The sequence below is a fragment of the Nyctereutes procyonoides genome, unplaced genomic scaffold, assembly GCF_905146905.1.
Source record: "Nyctereutes procyonoides isolate TBG_1078 unplaced genomic scaffold, NYPRO_anot_genome, whole genome shotgun sequence".
Taxonomy (NCBI): Eukaryota; Metazoa; Chordata; class Mammalia; order Carnivora; family Canidae; genus Nyctereutes; species Nyctereutes procyonoides.
This window is the reverse complement of record NW_026575049.1, coordinates 50,053,871-50,078,259: the sequence shown is the minus strand read 5'-3', so window position 1 is coordinate 50,078,259 and position 24,389 is coordinate 50,053,871. Positions and strand designations below refer to the sequence as shown.

At 50.6% G+C, this 24,389-nt stretch overlaps 1 protein-coding gene across 1 annotated transcript in view; it reads right to left on the bottom strand.

Moving 5' to 3' along the window:
* TTC7A (tetratricopeptide repeat domain 7A) overlaps positions 1-23,160 on the bottom strand; it is a 110,704-nt gene extending 87,544 nt beyond the window's left edge. The window contains exons 1-3 of the mRNA XM_055327989.1: positions 22,842-23,160; positions 13,927-14,090; positions 10,796-10,964 (exon numbers count right to left, since the gene is read on the bottom strand). Coding sequence (XP_055183964.1) covers positions 10,796-10,964; positions 13,927-14,090; positions 22,842-23,043 — 535 coding nt within the window. The 5' untranslated portion in view covers positions 23,044-23,160. The remainder of the gene's footprint in view (positions 1-10,795; positions 10,965-13,926; positions 14,091-22,841) is intronic.
* Positions 23,161-24,389: the final 1,229 nt, after the last annotated feature.

Here is a 24,389-nt window from a genome sequence, read left to right as displayed (position 1 = left end):
CTAAAATGGCACAGCTACTATGGCAAAAGTGACAGTTCCTCAAAAAATTACAAACAGAATTATTTATGAACCCAGCAACTCCACTCCTGGTTGTATACACAAAAGAATCAAAAAGAGTGTCTTAAAAAGATAATTTGTACACCCCTGTTCATGGCAGCTTTAGTCACAATAAGCTAAAGGTAGGAACATCCCAAGAATCCATCGATAGATGAATAAAGAAAATGTAATATATGTACACAATGCAATATTATTCAGCTTTTAAAAGGAAGGAAATCCTGTCATATGCCACCTAGATAAACCTTAAGGCCATTATGCTAAGTGAAAACAAGCCAGTCACAAAAAGACAAATTAGTACATGATTCCACTTCTATTAGTAAATGATTCCACAGCCAATTCATAGAGACAGAAAGTAGAACAGCAGTTGCCAGGGGCAGCAGACAGAGGCAAATAGGGAGATGTATAGTGGGTAGAGAGTTGGGGTTTTGCAAGATAGAGTTCTGGAGACTGGCTGCATAACAATGTGAATGTACATAACACTACTGTACTGTATGTACACTTAGAAGTGGCTAAGATAGTCAATTTTATGTGTTTTGACCACAATTAAAAATACCACATCTTCTTGGGCTGCTCCACATCTTGACTATTGTAAATAACGCTGCTATAAACATAAGGGTGCATGTATCCCTTTGAATTAGTGTTTTTGTATTTTCTGGGTAAATACCCAGTAGTGCAATTACTGAATCCTAGGGTAGTTTTGCTTTTTAACTTTCTGAGGAAACCTCCATATTTTTTTCTACAGTGGCTGCACCAATTTGCATCCCCCCTCCCCACCAGTATGAGAGGGTTCCTTCTTCTCCACATCCTTGCCAACACCTGTTGGTTCTTGTGTTGTTGATTTTAGCCATTCTGACAGGTGTGAAGTGATACCTCATCATGGTTTTGATTTGTGTTTTCCTGATGAGGAGTGATGTTGAGCATCTTTTAACGTGTCTGTATATTTCACCAACTTAAAAAAATGAAAAAGAGTGCCTGGGTGGCTCAGTCAGTTAAGCATCTGCCTTTGGTTCGGCCGATTCCCAAGGTCCTGGGATTGAGCCCCATGTCAGGTTCCCTGCTCAGCAAGGAGCCTGCTTCTCCCTATTCCTCTGTCCCTCTGTCCCACTCGTGCTCCCATTCTCTCTCTCAAATAAATAAATAAAATCTTCTAAAATTTTTTTAAATAAAAAAATGAAACAAAAGGGAAAGTAGACAATTTGATTCCTTGTGCCAGTCTCTAAAAAGTGAATACTCTTTGATCCAGTAACTCTACTTCTAGGAATTTATCACTAAAAAAGTTAATGAGATATGTGAAAATTTAGTTTCAAAGATATCTATGGTAGCACTATGTTTGCACTGGCAAAAAGACGAGATTCAACCTTCAGGTCCAGTAACAGGGGACAAGTCTGCTAAATTACAACAGATTCTTACAATGCAATGCTATGAAGCTTGAAACAGTGATACAAACATGTATTGGAAAATGGCAATGATGTGCTCACTTTAGAAAATGTATTATAGGGCAGCCCGGGTGGCTCAGCGGTTTGGCACCTGCCTTCAGCCCAGGGCATGATCCTGGTGACCCGGGATCGAGTCCCATGTCGGGCTCCCTGCATGGAGCCTGCTTCTCCCTCTGCCTGTGTCTCTGCCTCTCTCTCTGTGTGTCTCTCATGAATAAATAAAAAAAATATTAAAAAAAAAGAAAATGTATTATAAAATATGATTGTATGAACTTATTTTTGTTTAAAAAAAAAAACTAAATATAAATCTAAAGGGGAAAAGACTGGAAGTATATAGCCCAAAATGTTTATAGAGATCTAAGTCTCAGTTTCCTGAAACACAAAATGGGATTGCAACCAATGGCCAACTCATGGGGGACCATGAAATTGAAATTAGATGGTATTAGACAGATTAGAAAGCACACTCTCAGAGAATGTTAAGTGAGACCCATGGTGACCTCTCTGGAAGGGGGTCTGGTCCTTCCCTAGAATGACAAATGAAACCTCTAATTCAAGGAGAAGAGATTCCTTCCAACAGCCCATAGAGTCCAAACTAGATCCAGGTCTTCTGGCTTCAACACTGTTTGCTGACTCAGCCCAGTCTCCCTGTGTCTTCCTCTACCTGCTGGGACCCCCAGGGAGTCCCAAATCTCAGACTTTGGGCCAGCCTCTGGTGGCCCACCTTTTCAAATGCAAACCTGATGGCTGAGTTATAGCCGTCCACCCTGCAAGGTGCTGGTGCCTCAAATGCACCCCTCAAAGCCCTGCCTGCATTCCATACTCCCCAGCCCAGGAAGGCACTCAGTGCAGGCCAGGTATGCACACATAAAACATGCCCTGCCTCTTTTAAGAGGCTCTCCATCCATTCCTCTCTCCCTGGAGGCCAGGCCCTCGCTCCGTAGACTGCAGTCTGGGGGCAGGACAGCAGTACCAAGAGTGCTGACCTGCTTCGCCACAAGGCGAGCAACCCACGCCCCTTTGCAAAAGAAGCCAAAATCAACAGCTAATTCCTGCCATACCAAGACTTAAAAAACAAAACAAAAAAAAAAAACCCAAAACCAAATATGCCACTATGCCCTGCCCTAGGAGAAGCCTGGTGTCTTTATTTTCAAAGATTCTAATAAAGCCACAAGTTCTCAGGTACGAGCAGAATAGTGTGGGGTTGCACTAACCGAAAAAGAACAGAAAAACAAAAACTCGACGGGTGAGAAGAGAATTTGTGGATCATAATTCTTAGAGCTGCTGAATGGTTTTTGTTTTGTGTTAACATTTTTATTTTCCATGGCCCCTTCACCATTTAGCACCTAGCTGGGGTATTTTGGGAGAAATGAGGCCATTTTTCTTAACAGTCAGGCCTGTCTTCCACTGGTCAGCCAGCGGGCCTGTCCACAGCATGGACTGCAGCTTCCCTGGTGCTGGGCTGTGAGCCAGAGGGAAAAAGGGCAGGACTCGTAGCTGGAGACATGGGGGGTCATTCCTCTCTCACATGTGACCACGCTGAGCTGGCGCCAGAGAAACGGAAATGACACAACCCCAAGGGGAGAGGCAGCTGTTGGCCGTAAAACAGCCTTCTGAGAGGTGGCTAAAGATACTGTGGCTGGTGGGACTGAGCTGGGTGAGCCTGAGATGTCCATAATGCAGGCCCTAAAGCTCCTGCATGCCCATCAAAGCACGGCTACCTAGGGTGAAAGTTCTAGAACACCAGTAAAGAGACATCTTGAGCTTTATTGCAAGACTCTCAATCCCCCCTTCATTTCCCAGTCAGTCCCACACCTGCCCCCCCTTTTGCTCCAAGAAGGTGTGATCACACCCCACTCTCAACAAGTCACCTCCATGTCTCCTGGGGCTTCACTCTGGGCTTTTCCATCACCTGGAAGGCACCTCATCTGCAGATGATACCTTAAGTTCAGCTTCACTTCCAGGCTAACCTAGAAACGCTCCACAGCTAGCTTAGGGCTCATTCCCCTCCCTCTCTGCTGAAACAAAGTGGTTCAATCTGACTAGTACTTTTTGGGCATCAGGGATGACCCCACACACTGAAGTCAGAGAGAGCCGAGTTCAAATCCTGATTTGGTCACTACCGGTATAACTCGAGGGGAGTCACTGCTGACTAAGTGCTGGGATTCTGTCCTCCGTACTTTCACCTACTTGGTCACAGCACACTGATTTGCCTTCGAGGAACCATTCCTTCAATCCAGTCCCCAAGATTCAGGTGGAGAAACCCCACCCCTGGGACTAACCCAGAAACCTAGATGCTAGTCAGTGTAATTAGTTCTAGGGTAGGCATGAGACCAAGCCAGGTCAATGAGGCCCTCTCTCCTCCTGCGGTTCTAAGTGCTATCCACAGAACCATGTAAATCTGGAGCTACTGAGAAAGACATCAACATAAGGAGCCTCCGGATCCAGCTATGCCTGATGCTACCTACCCCAATGACTTTCTAGTTACATGGGTGCACACGTTCCCAGTGGCTCCCTCCATTTTTTGTTGCTTTTCCAGCTAGCTGGAGCAGCATTTTTGGCATTATAATCCTAAGTCTGATTATATGGAAACTGATCCCCAGAAGCATGATGTCACAGAGGGGACAATTTCTGAAGTGTAAGACTTGGCTGAGTTAATGTCAGATATGAGAGATCTCTCATCTCCCAACTAAGAAACAGGAATTCTACATACGCAGCAGCAGTAGTACCCACTGAAACACAGCCTATTTTGTCTTAAGGTGAAGGCTAGAGTTTTAGGGCATCGGTAAGAACACTTCAGGATATTAGCCTATGCTGGATACTTCTTAGGGTTCACAATAAGGCCTACGAAAAGGGCAAACCTCACTCCTGACAATCCCTCTGGAAAATGCAGCTTTGCTAAGGGACTGTTTTGCTTGCAGGCAACAATCTGAGGTGGCTGAGGGTCAAATGAGATAATCAGGTTGGAAATTCTTTCCTTTTTTAAGTAGGCTCCATGTCCAGCACAGGGCTTGAACTTACAACCCTGAGATCAAGACCTATGCTGTTATAAGAGTCAGACGCTTAATGATTGAGCCACCCTGGCACCCCAGGATTGGAAATTCTCTGCTCCTGCTGAAGGCAGTGCCAATGAAGACAGGAAGACCAGAACTTATCAAGAGCTAAGGTTGGGGCCTGGGAAAGGCCTGATGCCCCAGGATCTCACAAGAACCCTATGCTGTAGCTCTCATGTGCTGCTACGGAGCCAGATGCAGCTTGGGGATAAAGGTGTGAGCACCATCTAGCCCAGTCCGCTGCCTACCGACCAAACTGAGGGCTGGGGGCTGAGAGGGGACCTGAGGCTTCCTGCAGAGACAGAAACTTCTAGAGCCAACTGTTTTGAGTCAATAAAATCTCTGGCACTAGTTTCTTATCCATGGAGTCCAAAGGCTTATTATTAGTAGGTTTGTTCTGGAGAGCATTAGAGCCAGACAGACCCCAAACCTGGAAAACAAGGCCTCATACTGCTCAACTCTTGTGGTGATCCCAGGTTACCCCCATTTGGAAGTGGGCTAAGATGCTACAGCCCTAGTAGGGACTTTGCAAATGTCCCTCTCAGGTGTCAAGGCAGAGCTCCCCACAGAACAGAACTGGGGGCAGCCGCATGGCTGGGGCACCATGGCCAGGCAGGAAGTTCACTGCCCTGCCCCCAGCAGGCCACAGAAATAAGCTACAGACCGGCCACCTCTGGGGTGTTTCCATTTCCCAATTTTTCCAAATGGTAGACTCCACTGACACTATAACCTGTCTGTTCAGAGACTGGACAGAAAAGAGTGGCACCAGGTAGCTTGTGACTCATCACCAATCTGGTCATAGCTACTGCAGGCTTAACTCCTCCTCCAGAGCAGCTGCTTCTCCCAGAGCCACATCACACCAGCAGCAGGCTTTGCTCACCTGACTGCCACTCCCTCAAGGGAAAGGACCCTAACTGTTCATCTTGCCATCGCTGGCAGGTGCTTGCTGAATCAACTGCTAGCAAATTTTACTTTCTCCTGGAAGACACGGACCGGGGACCTGGAGAGGTATAAGGACCAGAGGCCAGATAGATGCCTAGCAGGAAGAACATACTGACTTCTAACTGGGGAGACTGGGTCAAGGTCCAAATGAGCTGGAAGGAGGAAGAGGATGCTATAGGCTGCAGCTATAACCAAAGGAAGGCTCCTGGTGGAGGAAGCACCTGAACTGCACCTGCAGGGAGTGTTAGGGCTATCTCTGTGCATAGTCAATAAAAAAAGGACATGTTGGGCAAGAGCAGTGGCTCAGGAAAAGGCAAAGGGACAGAACTGTAGATCACATTGGATGCCAGGAGCAGACCTCATCCAGCTGGATTGTGAATGGCTCCAGGAAGGGAGAAGAGGGAGAGAAGAGTAGGGGTTCAGAAGAAATGACCTCCTGTTCCCCAGGGGCATCAAGTTCAGTGGGGAGACAGGGCTGGCAGCCATAAGCACACAGAATCAAACATGCAGGCTCTGTAAGGGCTTCAGGAGGGTGGGCGGCACTGCAAACAGACTTTCTGAGAAGGGCCTCGAAACCATATCATTCTTGATTGCTTTTTAATATGAAGTAAATGGGGCAGCCCCAGTGGCGCAGGGGTTTAGTGCCGCCTGCAGCCGGGGGTAGGATCCTGGGGACCTCGGATCGAGTCCCACGTCAGGCTCCCTGCATGGAGCCTGATTCTCCCTCTGCCTGTGTCTCTGCCTCTCTCTCTCTCTCTCAATAAATAAATAAATAAATCTTAAAAAAAAATGAAGTAAATGGAAGATGTTCCCTCACACAAACCATGATGGTAGGGAGGCAACACCATGAAAAATTGGTATCTGGATGGCACTCAACTCATGATTTCACTTCAGGTCTTGATTTCAGGGTCCTGAGATCAAGCCCCGCACTGCGCGCTTCAGGCCTTGATCTCAAGGTCATGAGACTGAGCCCCATGTCAGGGTCCTCACTCAGCATGGAGTCTCCTTGAGTGTCTCTTGCCCCATCCCTCTGCCTCCCCACCATCCCATGCTCACCCTCGTGTGATCATGCTCTCTCTCTCAAATAAATAAATAAATCTTAAAAATAAAACAGGCATCTACTAACTGTACTTGGAACGGGCTGGGAATATTTATTCCCCAAGGCTCTCTCTCCCCTGGTCTGCCATCCTTGGTCAGGGGCGAGGGAAGGGGGCTGCTGGTAGAAGTCACAGAGGAGCCACTGTGGGGTCTGGGGACCAGGGTGGGAGAGCGGCAGAGCTGCCACCACAGACCAAGGAAACTGCTGTTGATGTATAAGAGGAAGTTTTCTGAACACCACTGAAGGGTTGCACTACACTCAGTGGACCCGTGGGACAGTGGTACAGGGCTTCACTGCTGGCTGCAGCTCCTATTCAACCCAAGGTGAACGGAGGCCAGGAGAGGCTAAAGCCCCCTATCTAACCAAGGCCCGGTTAGGTCCCCTTGTGGGCAACCCTCAGGGACAGAAGGACAGAAGGACAGAAGGATGATGCCCATTAAGCATCGTCCCTCCTGGTTGGGGCCTGGTTTCTGCAGTGACTGCCTCCTGTCCTCTTCCCCTTTCTTGGGGCTCCTACACCACCTGCACTCTCCTTTTCTACGTGAACCCATCTTGGTGCTAACTGTAATCTGCTCCTCAGGTGGGGTCCTCTCTCACAGGTAGGACACAAGCTGGAGAGCTAACCACCTGGCCATCAACCTCAGCCCTGCTACGTACAGGTGGCACAGCCTTGGGCAAGCCTCAGTTTCTTCATCCATAGAGTGGGCATAACAACTGCCTCCCACCTTACAGAGTAGGGATAAAGAGGAAACACCTTTCACAAGGTGGAGGGTGGTGTAAGCCCCATGCAGTACACACACATGTGCAAATATCATTTCTGTAGTCCAGGCAAGAGAGACCCAGGACTGCTGCAAGTGCCCCTTCCCTCAAGTTCCTCCTCGGGTGTCTAGGGCCCTCCCTGAGAATCAGAAAGCATCTTCTGGTCTAATCCACATCCCCGTGACTTCAGAGGAAGGCCTAGTCCTTGTAAATGATGCCTTGGAAGGACTCATTGACAGGTCCCTCTGCCCTGACAGGGAAAGTAGGTGAATTGAGTGTATTTTTATGTCTTTTGGGGGCTGGGGAGTAAAGAGACCTCGAGCCTCCTCCCAACTCCCCTAAGAAGAACCAGATCTCCACGCTGTAGATACCCACACACACGTACTCCCACTGAGCTCCCAGGCCTGGCCAGCTCAGGCTCACCCATGACACAAGGCCCTATCCTCCTCCATCCCACCAGGTATGCCCAGGAAACCCTCTGCCCCACTGAATGGTAGCAAGGTGGAACCAGGAAGCACAACCCATTGCAAAATAGTAAACATACTGTATGATGGCCCAGCAGACAGTGCTCAGGAGTAGGCACGGCAAGCTCCTGGGGAGGTCACCTGGAGACAGACAGAGCCTGTAGAGGCTGCCTCTGGTGGAGCATTCTAGTTCAAATCCAAGTTGACTGCCATCCTGGGTAAGTTCCAGTCTTGGCTTCCACATCTGGAACATGAGGGACTCGTCTAAACTGCTTTTATGATTTACCTCAGTCTAGGGTTCAGAGCAGCACTACCATGGGGTGTGATGAGCTCTGGCTGCCCAGGTTCAAATCCCAGCTCTGCCATTTCCAGTGAAATCCAGAGTCCCTTCACCTCATCAACTGTAACTCCTCATTGGGGATGCCTGGGTGGTTCAGTGGTTGAGCATCTGCCTTCAGCCCAGGGCGTGATGCTGGAGACCCGGGATCGAGTCCTAGGTCAGGCTCCCTGCATGGAGCCTGCTTCTCCCTCTGCCTGTATCTCTCCCTCTCTCTCTGTGTGTCTCTCGTGAATAAATAAATAAAATCTTAACTCCTCATCTTATAACAAAGGAATGAAGAGAATACCTACTCAGGGTTATTGTGTAGATTCATTGAGGTCAGGTTGTATCTGGTCCAGAGCAAGGGACTAATAACTATTAATATTCTGTGAATTCCATGGCCTTCACCCACCACCATCCTTTCCATGCACTGAACGTTTGCATCCACCACACCACCACCCCGACTCACATGTGGTACATAGCCCTAACCCTCAATGTCTGGAGACGGTGCCTTCAGGAGGTAATTCGGGTTAGATGAGGTCATGAGGGAGGGGGCTTTGTGATGAGATTGGTGGCTTTATAAGAAAAGGACAGAGAGAGATGGAGGAAAGACACGTGAGGTCACAGCGTGAAGGTGGCCATGTGCAACCCACGAAGAGAGCCCTCACAGACACCGAACCTGCTGGGACCTCAATCCTGGACTTCCCAGGCTCCAGAACTCTGAGAAATAAATCTCTGCTGTTGCGTCGCCCTGTCTTTAGTATTTTGTTATGGCAGCCCAGTAGATTAAGACAACCCCACGACCAGCCATCCCCATCCCCGACTCTCCACATGGGGAGACCCACTGGGTCCCCCCAAACCCAGGAGAATCAACAGAATCAACATCATGCACACCCTGGAGGCCACATGCATGATCTCAAGCACACACAGGGTCAGGTAAAATTCAGCATGCCAAGCAGCAGGGCACCGTCGCTGCAACAGGACAGTGAGGACAAGCAGACAGGAGGCAGGCAAGTGGGAGCCACGAGCAGTCAGTGAGAGGCGGGGAGCTAGCGCAGGCTACGAGCGAGCAGCGCACACCGGCGGCTCTTGGCTCCTTACCTCCCCTGCAGGACCTCTGACCACCGGGACTGTGTTCCCCCAAGCCGGAGGCGTGCTGGAAAGAGTAGAGAGCAGGAGACAGGGAGCAGGAGGTAGAGCCAGGGCTATAGGAGAAAGTGCTGGAAAGGGCCCCAAGGAAGGGTGTTAGGTTTGGGGAGTCCATGGCAGAGTGGCTTTCAAGAGGCCCAAAAGACCCAAAAGCTAAATGAAGAACACCCCTAAAACTGGCCTAGGCTGGGGCACAGAAAAAGGGACCAGAGGGCAAAGGGAGAAGACCCTACATACTGGATCATCCCCAATGGCCACCTCCCTCCCACACGTTGGTGTGGCATCTGTCCAGGGTGACAATCTTGTCAGACTTCCTGGAATGACATGGACAGTCTCTCAAAAGGGAAAGGGACCCAGGGGTGGACAAAGAGCCCTTGAGTAAGAGCCACAGTCAAAGGAGGCCGTGCTCTGTACAGATGTCAGTAAATCCCCTAAGAAGACAGAGTGGAGTTTCCAATCCTGGTTTCACCACAAATCTCTGAGCAACTCTGGGCAAGGCATGTATCCTCTATAGGCCTCAGTTTACCCATATATAGGATGGAAAGAATGTCCCCATCTACAATAGAGAAGGTGACAAACACTCTACCATCTCAGGCACCCAATCCCCATACGGCCATAAGCCTGTCTAGACTTTTCTCTGGGGACTGGCTGGTGCTGGAATAAGGAAATGACCAATCATCTAAGACTCCTGACAAAAATCTGGGCAGAGGTTCTCCTGGGACACCTCACTGCCACCAAGGGCCACTCCTCAGGCTCTATGATCCCAGGGTTCATAGATCTGGGGAAGGAGGAGCCTAAAAGCACAAGGTCTGGGGTCAGGCTTTTACTAACATGTATTCAAGGTCAGCTCAATGGCAGTACATAGTGTCCCAAGGGAGCCACCATCCACAGCCCCGTTATCATGACCCTGTATGCCTGGGGCCTCACCAGAACACCACTCACTCTGGGAACTGGTGCTGACCTGCCCATCACTGGATGCCAGCACTGCCTCCCTGTGCCACCCGCAGGTGCCCACAAATACCTGGGGAGTGACAGGCTGTTCTATCCCAGGAAGCACCCGACTGGTAGCCAACGCCAGTCACCAGCACCAACCTGACAACAGGACGGCAGATTTTTCAAGTCTTTCTCAACCCTGTTACCCAACTGATTCCTCTTGGTTGGGGTAACCCTGTGAGGGCAGCTATTTCAACTCTGTTTCACACATTAAGTCAACTGGGGCCAGGAAAGGTGACGTGGTAACTTGCCCAAGGACATGCAGTTGGGTGACTAGTTACTGACAGAGCCACGGTGAGAACCTGAGTCCTCTGATATCTGGCCTGGTGGCTGCCACTGGTATCTACCTGGTGGGTCAGCACCCTGAGCACTATTAGGGGTTACATATCTGGGACCTTGGCCCTGTAGGCCAACTGTCAACACAGCATCTACTCCCCTACAGTTGCCACCTGTTCCTGGCTCATGGGGGCCAGAGTGGAAGGAGCTGAACACGGTGATGGGGAGCCATGGCTGGTGCCCATACCTACCTTTGATGACAAAGGCCTCCGCCAACAGCCTCATCTGATAGAGTGGCTTGTTCTCCATGGACATATCATCAATCCCAGCCCGAGCGTACATGCTGATGGCATCTCGGTACGAGCCCTCCACATAATGCAGCTTGCCCTGGATTAGCATGGCTTCACACAGGTACTGTGGCTAAAAAGACAAAAAACACATTAGCAGGCTCCTGTTGGATTTTTGGTTGTTGTTGGGTTTTGTGGTTTGTTTTTGCTTTGTTTTGTTTTGTTTTAATGTCCTTACTGGGCAGAATTGGCAGGGTGTTGGCTAAGTGACTAACCTTTCCTAGGTCTGTTTTTTCACCTGGAAAATGTAGATAGCAGTAACTCCCCAGCAGGTTACTGAGAGGACCAATGAGATCTTACAATGCCTGGTACTCGGGCTGGGGGAAGGGGTAGAGCTGATGTTACAGCAAAAGTTTAGAAATGAGCTAGATAGGATCTTTGAGATCATGGGGAGGAGATTCCAAACTGCCCTCAGGATGGGCCTCAGGACCCACCTTGCCCACATCTCCTCCCTATCTCATCAGAGCTACACAGTATACTCGGCACTGCAGCTGGGGCTTCATCTGAGGCCAGGAGAGACCATCCCCCCAGCCACACTCTGGCCTTTGGGGGAAGATAGAGAATCCCACAAACTACTTTTAAAATTTTATTGTGCCTAATCAGCATCAAGTTTTTGGCTTTGGCCTGAATAATCATGACTATCTCAGAGTTATTGGTGCCCATGTAAGGTCTTTTGATTAATAAAACATGGTAAAATGTGTAATTTGTAAATGTCATTTGACATACAAACCGTTTTCATGATAATATATGTGGATGCTATTCAGCCCATGCAAAGAATGAAGTACTGGCATGGGGAGAGCTCCAAGTGAAAGTTCTCATCAAACATGGATCCTCCTACTCTAATGAGAAAAGAAAGCCCTATATGTGTGTTCATTAACGCACACACAAAGGCATGTGGGACACATACCAAATGGTGACCAGCACCCAACTCTGGGGGTGGGGGTGGCAAACAAGAACTTCTATTTATTATTCAAACTACTTGTTCCTTAATGACTTTTTATTTTTTTAATTTTTTTTTTAATTTACTTATGATAGTCACAGAGAGAGAGAGAGAGGCAGAGACACAGGCGGAGGGAGAAGCAGGCTCCATGCACCGGGAGCCCGATGTGGGATTCGATCCCGGGTCTCCAGGATCGCGCCCTGGGCCAAAGGCAAGCGCCAAACTGCTGCGCCACCCAGGGATCCCCTTTAATGACTTTTTAACAATAAGCCTGAGTCGTTTCACTGTAAAAAAAAAATTTTTTTTTTTTAATATTTAATGGAGTCTGGAAAAGAAAGAAAATGAAAAGGGGTTTTGGCAGGAAAAGCTTGGGACCTAATGATCAAGTCTAGCCCTTCTGATTGGCAGATGAGAGACTGGAGGGCCCAAGAGGTCAGGGGACATGCTCCAGGTCAAATGGCTGGTTTAAGGTAACACAAAACCTCTCAGGGCTACAATAATCCCTGTTAAGGAGTCTGAAGGGGATATCCTTAAATTTTCCGTACATTTCCTCCGCAGAAAAAGCCCCACATCTCTTGGTATTTCAGTCCCTGCTTATTGGCCCCAAGGTACCTCTATAACCTAATTTCTCACTATTCCCTTTTGCTCTTGCTGATTGACATACTCTAATGAAAATCTTATAAGAGGAACCATTAAATGATAAACTCCTTCCTTCCTGGAATGTCCTAGCCTATCTCTATATGTCAATTACCCCCCACCTCCTGCCTGGAAAGAATCCAATTCTAGTACTACCAGTACCCTGGGTTGACTCCCCACCTCACCCTAGGGAGTAGCCCCCTGAACTTGCTTCCTCATGTAGACTACTCCTGTGGCAATGGTCACAGTCCACCTAGGACAATTTGCCAATAGGACTTCTTTTCTCAGTAAACCTGCAACCAACTCTCTGGGGGTAGGGTCCAGGAGAGATTTATCTTTAGTGCCCTCGGAGTACAGTGCCTTGGGCATTTGGTCACCACAAATGTTTAAGTCAGTAAATATATTACTTTGGAACATCCCTTGAAAAAAATCACATCCTTAAAAAAAAAAAAAAATCACATCCTCTTTAGGTCTCTGACGATATACCCACACATCTATTATAGCTCAGGATAAAAATCCAGATCAGTCTCAACTTTAATGTGCACATAAATCACTGGAGAGCATCTTAAAATGATGATTCTGATCCAGATTTTACATTCCCCAGAGGATGCCCATACTGCAGGTGGTAGACCACGGTCAGAGTAGCAAAGGTGTGGAGAGAGCTGACTATACTTCCCTCCATATCTCTCCTTGGTGCCTTCTGTACAGTAGGGGCTCAATAAATGCACATAGACTTAAACTAGCTTGCCCTGTTACTGAGCTCTTTTGTCAACTTCACATGTTTGCCTGTTTCCAACTAGACCATGGGCCCACTGTGGTCTTATTTCCCTCAGACTCCCCCAAAGGGCCCAGAACCAAGCACATGCTAGGTCAACCAAGCACTGTCTAAGAGAACTTAAACCACATGTATAATTTACATTTTTTTGGTAAAATTCTCTAGTCACCTTAAAAAAGGCAAAAGTAGATAAAATTAGTGTCGATGTCAATATATATTTTTAAAGATTTATTTATCTGAGAAAGAGAGCGCACACACACAGAGGGAGGGAGGGAGAGGGAGGGGGAGAAGCAGATGCTCCACTGAGCAGGGAGCCCAATGACCTGAGCCCAAGGCAGATGCTTAACCAACTGAGCCACCCACGCGCCCCTAAGATATGTTATTTAACCCAATTTATCCAAAATATTATCATCTTAACACATACTCAATATAAAGAATTACTCATCTTAAACTCCTTCATTTTGTGCTAAGTCGTTGGATTCCAGCGTATGTTTTATTATAGCACATTTCAGGTTGGACTGGCCCCATTTCAAGGGCTCAAGCACCATATGTGGCTGGTGGCTACTGTACTGAAGCCTTAAGAGAGACTTCTGCTCAGATGACCACATGACTCAGGGAAGAACTGATAGCAGGCAGGGAGGAGAGGAGAGAGGAGGCGCCAGGCACAGGGGGCTGACCACTTACAGACAGCCTCCCGTGGTTAAGGATACTACTCAGATGGTTTCTGGCTTCATTCATCTTTGGCTCATTCTTCTCAGGCAAAGGGATGGAGTCTTTTATCTTGGCATGGTTCTCCTTCAAACACTGCTCCAGGAGGGCCTCGGCCAGGAGCAATTTCCCAAAGTCATCTGAAAAACAGGGCAGTGATGATCCAGTGAACGTAGTAGACCCTCTGAAACCGGTACACATGGCCTTGTACTCACCCAGCCACCCCTGCCCCAGCACAGGAGTGGTCCAAGTCTAAGAAAATAAATAGCGACATGGGTCCCATAAAGTTAAACAGCCTTTGGAGAAAAGTCACAGGCATTCTATCATGGTCACAGTATGAATTGCCCCTTTGGTTTTATTTTCTGTAGTTTAGTGGTCGGGGAGGCAAAGCTCTCAAGGCTTGGGACAAATTCCCAGAATTTCAGAATTTAAAATGAGGGACAAAGTCACACCCATGCCCCATTGTGAGTAATGAGTTCTTAGATCAAGAAGGAATTCCCTGCCAAACGACCCAAGAGGAAAAATATAGGAGGTGGCTTAAAGCGTTTTCATGAGCTCCTAATTTCTGTGTATCCATAATTGGTTTTCTCCATTTTGATGGTATTTTTAACAGAACCAGGGATAATGTAGCAACGAAAGCAAAGAGTTAAGGTGGGAAGCAGATGTATTGGTGCAGCAGGGCAAATCCTTGGACGTGTCTAGTCCTGGCATCTTCTGGAGTTCTCTCACCTATGTCAGCCTATCTCCAGACCTCACCACTTGGCAGGGGAACCTGTACTATTTGGTTCTACTTGCCACCTCCCCACATAGCACACAGCACTGAAAACTCCAGGCTTGTGACCACCACATTCCTACTACCTACAGCAGAGGCGACCCAGGGAACGGGTGGGATGTCAGTGCTCAGTGCGTAAGCTTCGAGGTCCAATGTGGTTTCACAACAGCCTTGGGTGGCAGTGCTCAGTGTGACTGGTTTGCTGCCCGTCCCCCGCAATCAGGGTGAGGACCTGGCCCACCACTCTGCTTAGGTGCCCAACAAACAGCTGCCAAGTAAACTGGATCCCCTCCACCACGGGGTGAGGAAGCCAAGAGGCTCAGGGAGTCACGTGCCAACCCAAAATGCCTCCAGGAAAGTCTGCTTGGTCCCAAGTCTTCCCAGAGCCCTTTCTACTGCCAGGGTGGCATTCTTAGACCTACCCAGGAATGCCACTCACTCCTCACTCTCAGGACCACTGCAGTTTGCTCACCACTCAAAGCCATGGACCCAAAATTGTGTGCCTCTGAAGAGTCCCCAGAAAGGGCATTCCTCACAGAGAATACCCTGGAAGCCCAGATCCCAGAAAACAGCCCCCAAAGATTTTCCCTGAGGATGCCACAGCCTGATAGTGATCTTTTGCAGTCTACCTCATGATTTCGAAAATTAACATTCGGAGGAAATGGCTGAAAAAGTACCTTGTTCAAGCTATCATCCACCACTGGTAGAGGAGAGGCTGACGGAAGCTCTAGAAGGGGCAATTTGATGACATACATCAAAATTATTTTTGTGCACCCCCGTTGACTCCGCCATCCCACTGCCACAGAGATCTTGGCACATGTGTAAAATGACTGACGTGTAAGGTCAGTCTGGCAGCATTTTTTATAATAGCAGGAAATTAGAGACAACTTTTATGTCCATCAACAGGAGGCTGATTAAATAAAGCACAGGGCTTCCATAAAAAGGGACACCACGCTGTCATAAAAAAGGAATGAGGAGCTCTGTCTATGCTGTTAAAGAATGAACTCCAAGACACACCAGTAAGAAAGCAGAGTGTACACAGTGGACTCAGACGTGTGTTTATGGATAAACACGAGACAGCATTCATACATATCTGATGGCCTTTCTGGCTTACAGGGAAAGTGGCAGAGACGGAGGGAGGCTTTTCACTCTATCTCTTGGTCCCTTTGGAAGGTTGACCACGTGAATATATTATCTAGTAAAAAAAAAAAAAAAAAAATCTGGGGCGCCTGGGTGGCTCAGTGGCTGAGTGTCTGCCCTTGGCTTGGGCCGTGATCCTGGGGTCCTGGGATCGAGTCCCACATTATGCTCCCCACAGAGGCCCTAACTTCTCCCTCTGGCTATGGGCTCTGCCTCTATCTCTGTGTCTCTCATGAATGAATGAGTAAAATCTTAGAAAAAAAATCTATGTCAACTCAGGAACAAAAGGCAATCTCCATTTCCAGGTGCCAGCTAGGATGAAAGGTGGGCTGCTTAGAGGTGGGGTGCCTAAGCAGCATTCTTGAGCTGTGGGCCACTGGGCACATGGCTCTCTCTCTCTCCAACCTATTTTGCACCTGTTCACCCAGAGGCAGAGTTCAGAACCTGCTCTTTCTGAGGGAACAGCGTCCCTCCCTCCCTAGTCCCTCCTGGACTGGCTTCGGGCAGGGGTGCACCAGCAGCTCCCCACTAGGCTCCGGCTCCACTACCCATCTGCTGCCTTTATTGTTCTTTTCATGCCCAGAGAAGCCAGCTTCCTTCCCAGCAACCCTGAACCTGGAAACACTGCCCAGGGCACACGCCTCTCTTCAAAACAATGGGAGTGTCCTCTGAACTGTGCTGCTCAGAGGATGGTCAGTGGACCAGGGTGGGTCTGTGTCTGCCACCCAATCCCATGGAGATGAGTCAGCTTAGAGTACACATTTAGAAACATTGATGATAACCAGGCAAAATAAATTCGAATCTGTTGAATTGAATGATAAAAAAAAATGGGGGGCAGTGGTTTGTGTATCTTATGAAAGTATCAGAGCACGACAAATTGGGAACTAAAAAAAACCCTCCGAAACATCAAAAGAATCCACCACAGATCACTTGAGCAGCACTGCTCTGAACCATGAGTATCTTTTTACTACAAAAGGCAGGCCAATTTTTGTTGATCCTACAAAGTGCCAAGGGCTTTATTACACAGTATCCTTTAATCTGCATGGTCTAAAAGGTAGATATTACTCCCATTTTATAGACACTAATAAAGATATGCTATGGTCCCAGCCCACAACATCAACAACATAATATCACATTCTGCAACACAGCCACAGGACAGTCTGTCTCCCTGTGTCCCATGCAGAGCAGAGCTTCTGGCAGCTTAGAAATAAAGAAGTCTACAAGGCTGTTAACAGTACGTTCAAAGGTAACAGTAATTCCAAGTAACAGGATTTCCAAACAGGAGTTCCAATTTCAAGGGCAGGGATAAGACTTGTTCCTACTGTCACATACCCTTGAGTGTCAGGCTGTTCTGTAAACTAATGCTTCAGGTTCTTCTCCGGCCTTTTCGCCCCCACCTTTCATTCCCCCTAGGCAGGGTCTGTGTTCGGTAGGTGTGGGGAACTGAACTGACTTTTTCTTCCTGGTCCAACATCTCTTCCCTCTCCACTCTGCCTTCCTTCCCCTTCTTCTGTCCATCCCACCATTCCCATCTGACCAATCTCTGCATAGCACTAAAGAATATTTTAGATTCAAAGTTCTAGATTTCCAGTTGTTTAATAAGAATCCAGGTGGATTCGAGGCTTTCCCATTCTTCCTTCTCTGAAGGTAAAGCATGGCTTTTTATCATCTTGTCTGAAACCTCCACCCTGTGGAGGTTTGGGTCAAGTGTTCCAGCTTCTCCCCTCCCGGAGGCATTAGAAACACCTTCCTGACAGTGAAATCGATTCTGGGAACCTGGGTATGAATTCTGGGAGCCCAGCCCAGCCTCCAGCCCTCCACCCTGGGCAGAGGCCCAGAGGAGGCCCCCACTTAATGGCCCCTCAGACTCCCCATGCCTCTGGCAGCTAACTTCCCCTGTGCTCCCAGCCCTCTCCAGGCCTCTCTCAAGGTGCCAGGTCACAGGGACCCACTTCAAAGATACCTGCCCCTTCCCCCAGGAACCACATTGTCAGGGCGGTGCCCCCTCTCCACAGCCTGCCAATCCACAGTCAGAGACCTGGGTCCAGCCAGGTGCACTCTTCCCCCAAGACGTCAAATGGGGACATAGTGGTCTCTGCAGCTGCTTACCTTACCACACAGGGCCTCAGAGGGCTGGGAACTTCTAACCACAGTGAGAGGAGGAAGAGGCCAAAACTAGTAGGGGGCCACCTGCCTCAAACACACCCTCCCTAACTCCAACTGAAGACATGCTCAGAACAAACTCTAGTGGGGGGGGGTATCATATAGTTAAGGAAAAAAAAGATGGGGATGACTACAGATTAACAGTTTCTAGATGGATGGATAGAGGCGCAGACATGTGATAAGGTAAGTACAGCTTAATTTTGCTGAATGTTTGAAATTTTCATAAAAAAATACTGGGGGAGGAGCACCTGAGTGGCTCAGTGGTTGAGCATCTGCCTTCAGCTCAGGGCGTGATCCTGGGGTCCTGGGATCAAGTCCCCTATCGGGCTCCCCACAGAGCTTCTTCCTCTGCCTATGTCTCTCCCTCTGTGTGTCTTTCATGAATAAATAAATAAGGTCTTAAAAAAAAAAATACTGGGCAGCCCAGGTGGCTCAGCGGTTTAGTGCCACCTTCAGTCCAGGGCTGGATCCTGGAGACCTGGGATTGAGTCCCATGTCAGGCTCCCTGCACGGAGCCTGCTTCTGTCTCTCCCTCTCTTTCTCTCTCTCTCTCTGTCATTCTCTCTGTGTGTCTCTCATGAATAAATAAAATCTTAAAAAAGATATTGGAGGAAAAAATATTGGGGGAGAAAAGAGACACCTAAACTATTAAGCAAATGCAATGTGTAGCCTCACTTGGATCCTGATTGTAGCAAATGACCTGTAAAATTAAATCATTAGATTTGGGGTGTGTGTGTGTGTGTGTGTGTGTGTGTGTGTGATAATGGTATGGTGGTTTTGCTTTTTTCAAAAGAGCTCTTATTTAGCCAAAAATAAAGGATTATACAACTGATTACATGAAAACAGAAAACTGCAAAGAAAGAAAGAAAGAAAGAAAGAAAGAAAGAAAGAAAGAAAAAGAAATTTCAACCCACCATCTAAACTGTCATCCTATCTCACACCAAGTCATCTTGCCCATGACATTCTAAGAGACTTATTGAAATCCTAATTCCTCTTTAGAACTCCTCTGGTATAACAGAACTCTGATCTTAATTTTTTTCAAGGATTCCACACTGGCTCCCAGTGGTCACCACTTCATTATGTATGTGCTCACACACCACTGTAAATAAATCTCTTTGCAACTGCAAGAAAAAGAGTTCTTTTTAATAAGTACCTACTACGGTACTCAGTGTGGGAAGAAAATAGGTTGGGGTGTAGCTCAAACAAGATAATTCATAAGTTCATAATCACTAACGCTGGTTAATGGGTACATGGGATTCATTCTGCTTTTGAGGTTTTGGAAATTTTTCATAATTTCATTTCTTTTTTCTTTAATCACTTGGATGGGTTCTTTGTTTTTACATGAACAAGCTCCATCACAGCGAGCCACACTCTGGGATTCCCCTGCTCCATCCTGACCAAATCTAAACCGGATGTGAGTTTGAAAGAAACCGTACAAATAGTGGCAACCATCTTCCCCCTGGGCAGGTGGTGGGGAGCAGCCTCCCAGATAAGAGGGGGTAGGGGCCTCAGTGCCTGAGCATCTCCTTAACCCTTTATTCTCACCAGACCCCAAGGAGGACTCCCCTCCCCACCTTGGGAGTCCTCCTCTCCTGACCCCTGGACTGAAATAGATGGCCTGGGAGTGGTTTTTAGTTTCTGTAGGAAACTCTAGATACAGCAGGACTCAGGGCCTCAGTTTCTTTTCTTTTTTTAAGATTTTATTCATTTATTCATGAGAGAACACACAGAGAGAAAGAGAGATAGAGAGAGAGACAGAGACAGAGACAGACAGAGACACAGGCAGAGGGAAAAGCAGGCTCCATGCAAGGAGCCCTATGTGGGACTCAATCCCGGGACTCCAGGATCACGCTCTGGGCCAAAGGCAGGCGCCAAACTGCTGAGCCACCCAGGGATCCCCGGGCCTTAGTTTCTAAAATGGGGTTCACCTGGGGCTTGGCTACCCTCTCAATATGATCCTTTCCCCCTCGGTTGAAGGAGAGAACTGTCGAAGCTGCTGGTCACTGACCGTAAGACTCTAATAGGCCAAATGGTACAGTAAGAATCTCCCTCCTGGGTTGAAGGGGCTAAGCGCTATACTGCTCCAAAATAACAGGGCCTCAAATGATCAAGGAACCTTGGAGAGAGAATCAAAATAACAGACCAGGGATCCCTGCGTGGCGCAGCGGTTTGGCGCCTGCCTTTGGCCCAGGGCACGATCCTGAAGACCCAGGATCAAATCCCATGTCGGGCTCCCGGTGCATGGAGCCTGCTTCTCCCTCTGCCTATGTCTCTGCCCCTCTCTCTCTCTCTCTCTCTCTGTGACTATCATAAATAAAAAATAAATTAAAACTTAAAAAAAAAACAAAAAAAAAAACAAAATAACAGACCATCCAAAAAATACTCTATGCATAGGTTTGGGAGTCATTTGTTTTCCTGCCTCGTGTGAGTCCGCATGTGCGCCTGCGTGTGTGTTGGGACAGTGTATCCAGATTTAGCAATGGGAGAAAAATCACTCCCAGAACCAAACCCAAAAGTTGGCAGGAGAGACCCCACTGGTCCCCCTTGTGCCAGGCGGTCCCCACAGTGAAGCCAAGCCAGGCTCCTTGTGCCCTGCCCCCACCTTCACTCAGAGTGGATTCGGTGGCTGGAACTGAGGCTCGCATATAAGCTCTGTCACATACGCATTATGTGACCTCTCTGGGCCTTGGTGTCCCTGTGTCTAGAATGGAGACAATAGCTCCTGCTCGCCCCACCAGGTTGTTTACAAGAATTAAAAAAAAAAAAAAATAGGGAAAGCACTTTATAATCATACCATACCATTTATAAACCACACCATACCAGTGTTTCCCAATAACGCTTCCTAGAATATGGTCAAGGCAGGTTTGAGAAATATGCTATTTATACTCCAACCTTGGTTTGTACATCACAGCAAGTGAACATATTAAAGGCTCTGAAGGGGCAGCTGGGTGGCTCAGTTGGTTAAGCGTCTGCCTTCACCTTGGGTTGTGATCCCCAGGGACCTGGGATCCAGCCCTGCATGGGGCTCCCCACTCCAGGAGTCTGCTTCTCCCTCTCCCTCTGCCCCTTCTTCTGCTCATGCTCTCTCTCTCTCTAATAGATAAATACAATCTTAAAAAATAAACAAATAAAAATAAAGGCTCTTAAAAGTCCTGCAGTTAGAAAAAGTCTGATTAACAATACTGAATCCATTAGGTCCAGTTTCTTTAGTTTTTGGGCTCCCTAAGCTCTTTCTTCTTGGGATACCAATTAACTATGTAACCTCCTTGAGACCTCTAAAAAGCAGTTTAGAAAATACAGACCCATTTGAACTCGAGGGGGTCAGGTTCCTGTTTTGGCTCACAACATTTCGCTGTGAGACCAACATTACTCAGATTCCCATAACTTACCCAGGGCCCAGTGCTCTCTGTGTGGGTCCTTTCCATATCCACCCTCGGAAGCCCCACCCCACTACATCGCCCCACATGGGGGAGAGAGGGCACCTGCAATTTCTCTATCCTGCCCTGGAAGAGGAGGGCTCACCAGCTTCTGCCTTTAGCTCTGGTCACTCCTCCACACTGCCATACTCAGACCCACCTCAAAGTCTCAACTCAATCGTCCTTCTGTCCCTGTCACCTAGCCCGCTCAGTGTCCTTCTCTCCTTCCTCCTCATTGGGCAAACACCCTCTGCCCTTCCCAATACCAGACTGACGCCAGCACACATTCTGCTGCTTCCCCAAAACCCCTTCTCCTCTGACCTCCGCCATCTACCCCACGACTGCCCTCTGGTCACTGCTCTACCTCCCCATCCCTTCTGGCAACTCCTCAGGCTGGGATTTTGTGCTACACGTCATTAAGAGGTAACAGTGCAAGTGGTTAAAAGGACATACGCAGACGCCTGGGCTCAAATCCTGACTCTACCACTACTGACCGGATGATCAAGTTATTTAACTTCTCAGGGCCTCTGTTTCCATATCTGCAAATGGGGCAAACAAAAGTGTCGCCACTTTATGGGGTTGTTGCGAGGAATTAAGGAGTTGGCTCAAGGGCTTGGTAGGACGGTGCCCCCCCCCACATGGTGAGGGCTGGATAAGTGTTAGCTATGGTCACTATCATTATCATTGCAGGCTGCACAGTCTCTAAAATCTGCATTCGTTGACTCCCCGCCTCCTTCCACAAGGCTCTAAACTGGTGGTCCACGGAGAGGGCTCCGGGGGGGCTCCCCAGGCCGAGCTGGGGGCACCGGGAACAGGAGCTGAGGCTGGAGACCGGCTGGGGCGGGGTGTTGCCCCGGCTGCCACATCAGGGAGCTTTCCCGCCCCAGCCCAAGAGCCCAGCCCAGCCAAACCAGCCCTCCTGCCAACGCCGCCCAGTGCCGGGGCCGGATGGGTCCCGAGTCCGACCACAGATGAGGAAACTGAGGCTTACGAGGCCTCTTTCCCTCGTCTCCGGCCCGCCCCGGCGCTCTGGCCGACCCCCACCCCCGTCTGCTGCGGAGGGAGCGCCGCTGTCAACGGGGCGGGGGGCGGGGGGCCGTGCAAGGATCGGCAGCCTTGGCCCGAGCCGATCCGTGCCGATCCCGCGGGTTCCCGGAGACGGACCTGCCCACACGATCCCACAGGGCAGGGGGCCTGGGCCGTTTCTCTCTGCGCCCCCCCCCCCCAGCTCAAACCCGCGTGGGGTCTTTCTCCCGAGTAACCGCCCGGGTGGCTCCCAGGAGCAGCGCCGCGGCAAGAGTAATACCGAAGGCGGCCGGCGGCGGCCGGGGGCAGTCGGGGCCCGCTTCCTGGAGGCGGCGGCGCGCGGGGCGCCCGGGGCCAGCCCCTGCCCTACTCACCGGCGTCCGGAGCGGTGACCGCGGCGCCGGGGCTGGGTCGCCGGCCGCCTCCGCCTCCGCCTCCGCCTCCGCCGCCGGGCCCGAGCAGCGCCTGCAGCTGCCGGACCAGCTCGGGCATGCGGTCCCAGTGGCCCTCGGCGCGGCAGCGCTCCAGCTCGCTCTCCATCTTCAGGTGGGAGCCGTGCGCGCCCTTCGCAGCCATCTTCGCGCGGGCGCTGTCATGGGCGGCGCGGCCGAGAAGTGGAGACCCGGCCGGGGGCGGCGTCCGGGCTGCGGCACACACGCGGCCGGGGGCGGCGGCGGCGCGGGCGGGGGCGCGGGCGCGGGCGGCGGCGGGGGCCCGGGCGGCGGGCGGGCGGCGGCGGCGGCGGCGGCGGCAGCACCCAGAGCACCGCCCGGCGCCTCGGGGCTGGGGCTCCGGCTGCGCGGCCCGGGCGCGTCCAGGAGCAGCCTCCGCCTCTGCAGCAGCAGCTCCTGGCGCTGCCGCCGCCGCCGCCGCTGCAGCTGCTGCCACAGCCCCCGCCCCGGGCCCGGGCGCCGCCAGCCGCCGACCCGCCCCCGCCCCCGCCCCCGCCCCCGCCCCGGGCCGCCGCTCCACCTCCGCGGGGGCGTGGCGCGGCCTCGGCGAGCGGGGCGCGCGGGCGGCCAGCGCGGCCACAGCAGCCAGGCGCGCGACGAGCGCTCGCGGCCCCCCCGCCGGCCGCGCGGGGCCCCCCCGGCCCCCCCGGGCCCCCCGCCGCCCCCCGCCGCCGCCCCCGCCGACTCGGCGCTCACTCTAATGCTGCGCGGGGCCGCGGCGCCCCGGGGCGCCTCGCTGCCCGCCCCCTCCCCATCCCATCGGGGCTCTCGGCCTGCGGGTGGGCGTCCCCCCGCCCCGACGCCCCGGCTTTGTGTGCTGCCCCCGACACGTCACAAATCCGGGGAGAGGCCTGCCCGCGACCCCGGCCCCCCGGAGCCGGCCGCTGGCTCGCGCGGGCCCTGCGCGCCCCCCTCCCCGGGGGCTGGGCGGGTGGGGGGCCCCGACCCCCCGACCCCCCGACCCCTGCACGCCTGCGCGCAGCCCCATTCTCTTTGGTAACCGCGGGGTTCCTCTTTCCAAGCCGACTGCCCCGCAAGAACCGGCCGGCCCGGCCCGCGCGCGCGCGGAAGCCCGTTACCCGGGAGTTCTTTAAAGGTGTTGAGCTGTTTTCCAGCTCGGTCTTTCTTTCCTAATTCTTGGCGTCTGGAGACGGTGAGCAAGACTCACGGAAGGGCTTAGCCTGGCGCTGTGGGGCACCAAGAGGCTCAAGGGATTACAGGGTGGCCTGAAGCAGGAGGGACTGGTTAGGCCCTGGTGCCGGAATCACAGCGACCCCAGAACACCCCCCACCCCCACCCCACCCCCACCCCCGTGTGTAAGTGACATCTTGCACGGGGCAGATGGAAGACTCCAGAACACAGAAGTCAGGGCCGGCTTTGAAGTATAGTATCCAGACACCCAAGACTTAGGTGTCCACCTTCCTCCCGGAGGCTGAGGGCTTTGCCACTGCCTGACATGTGACTGTGGGA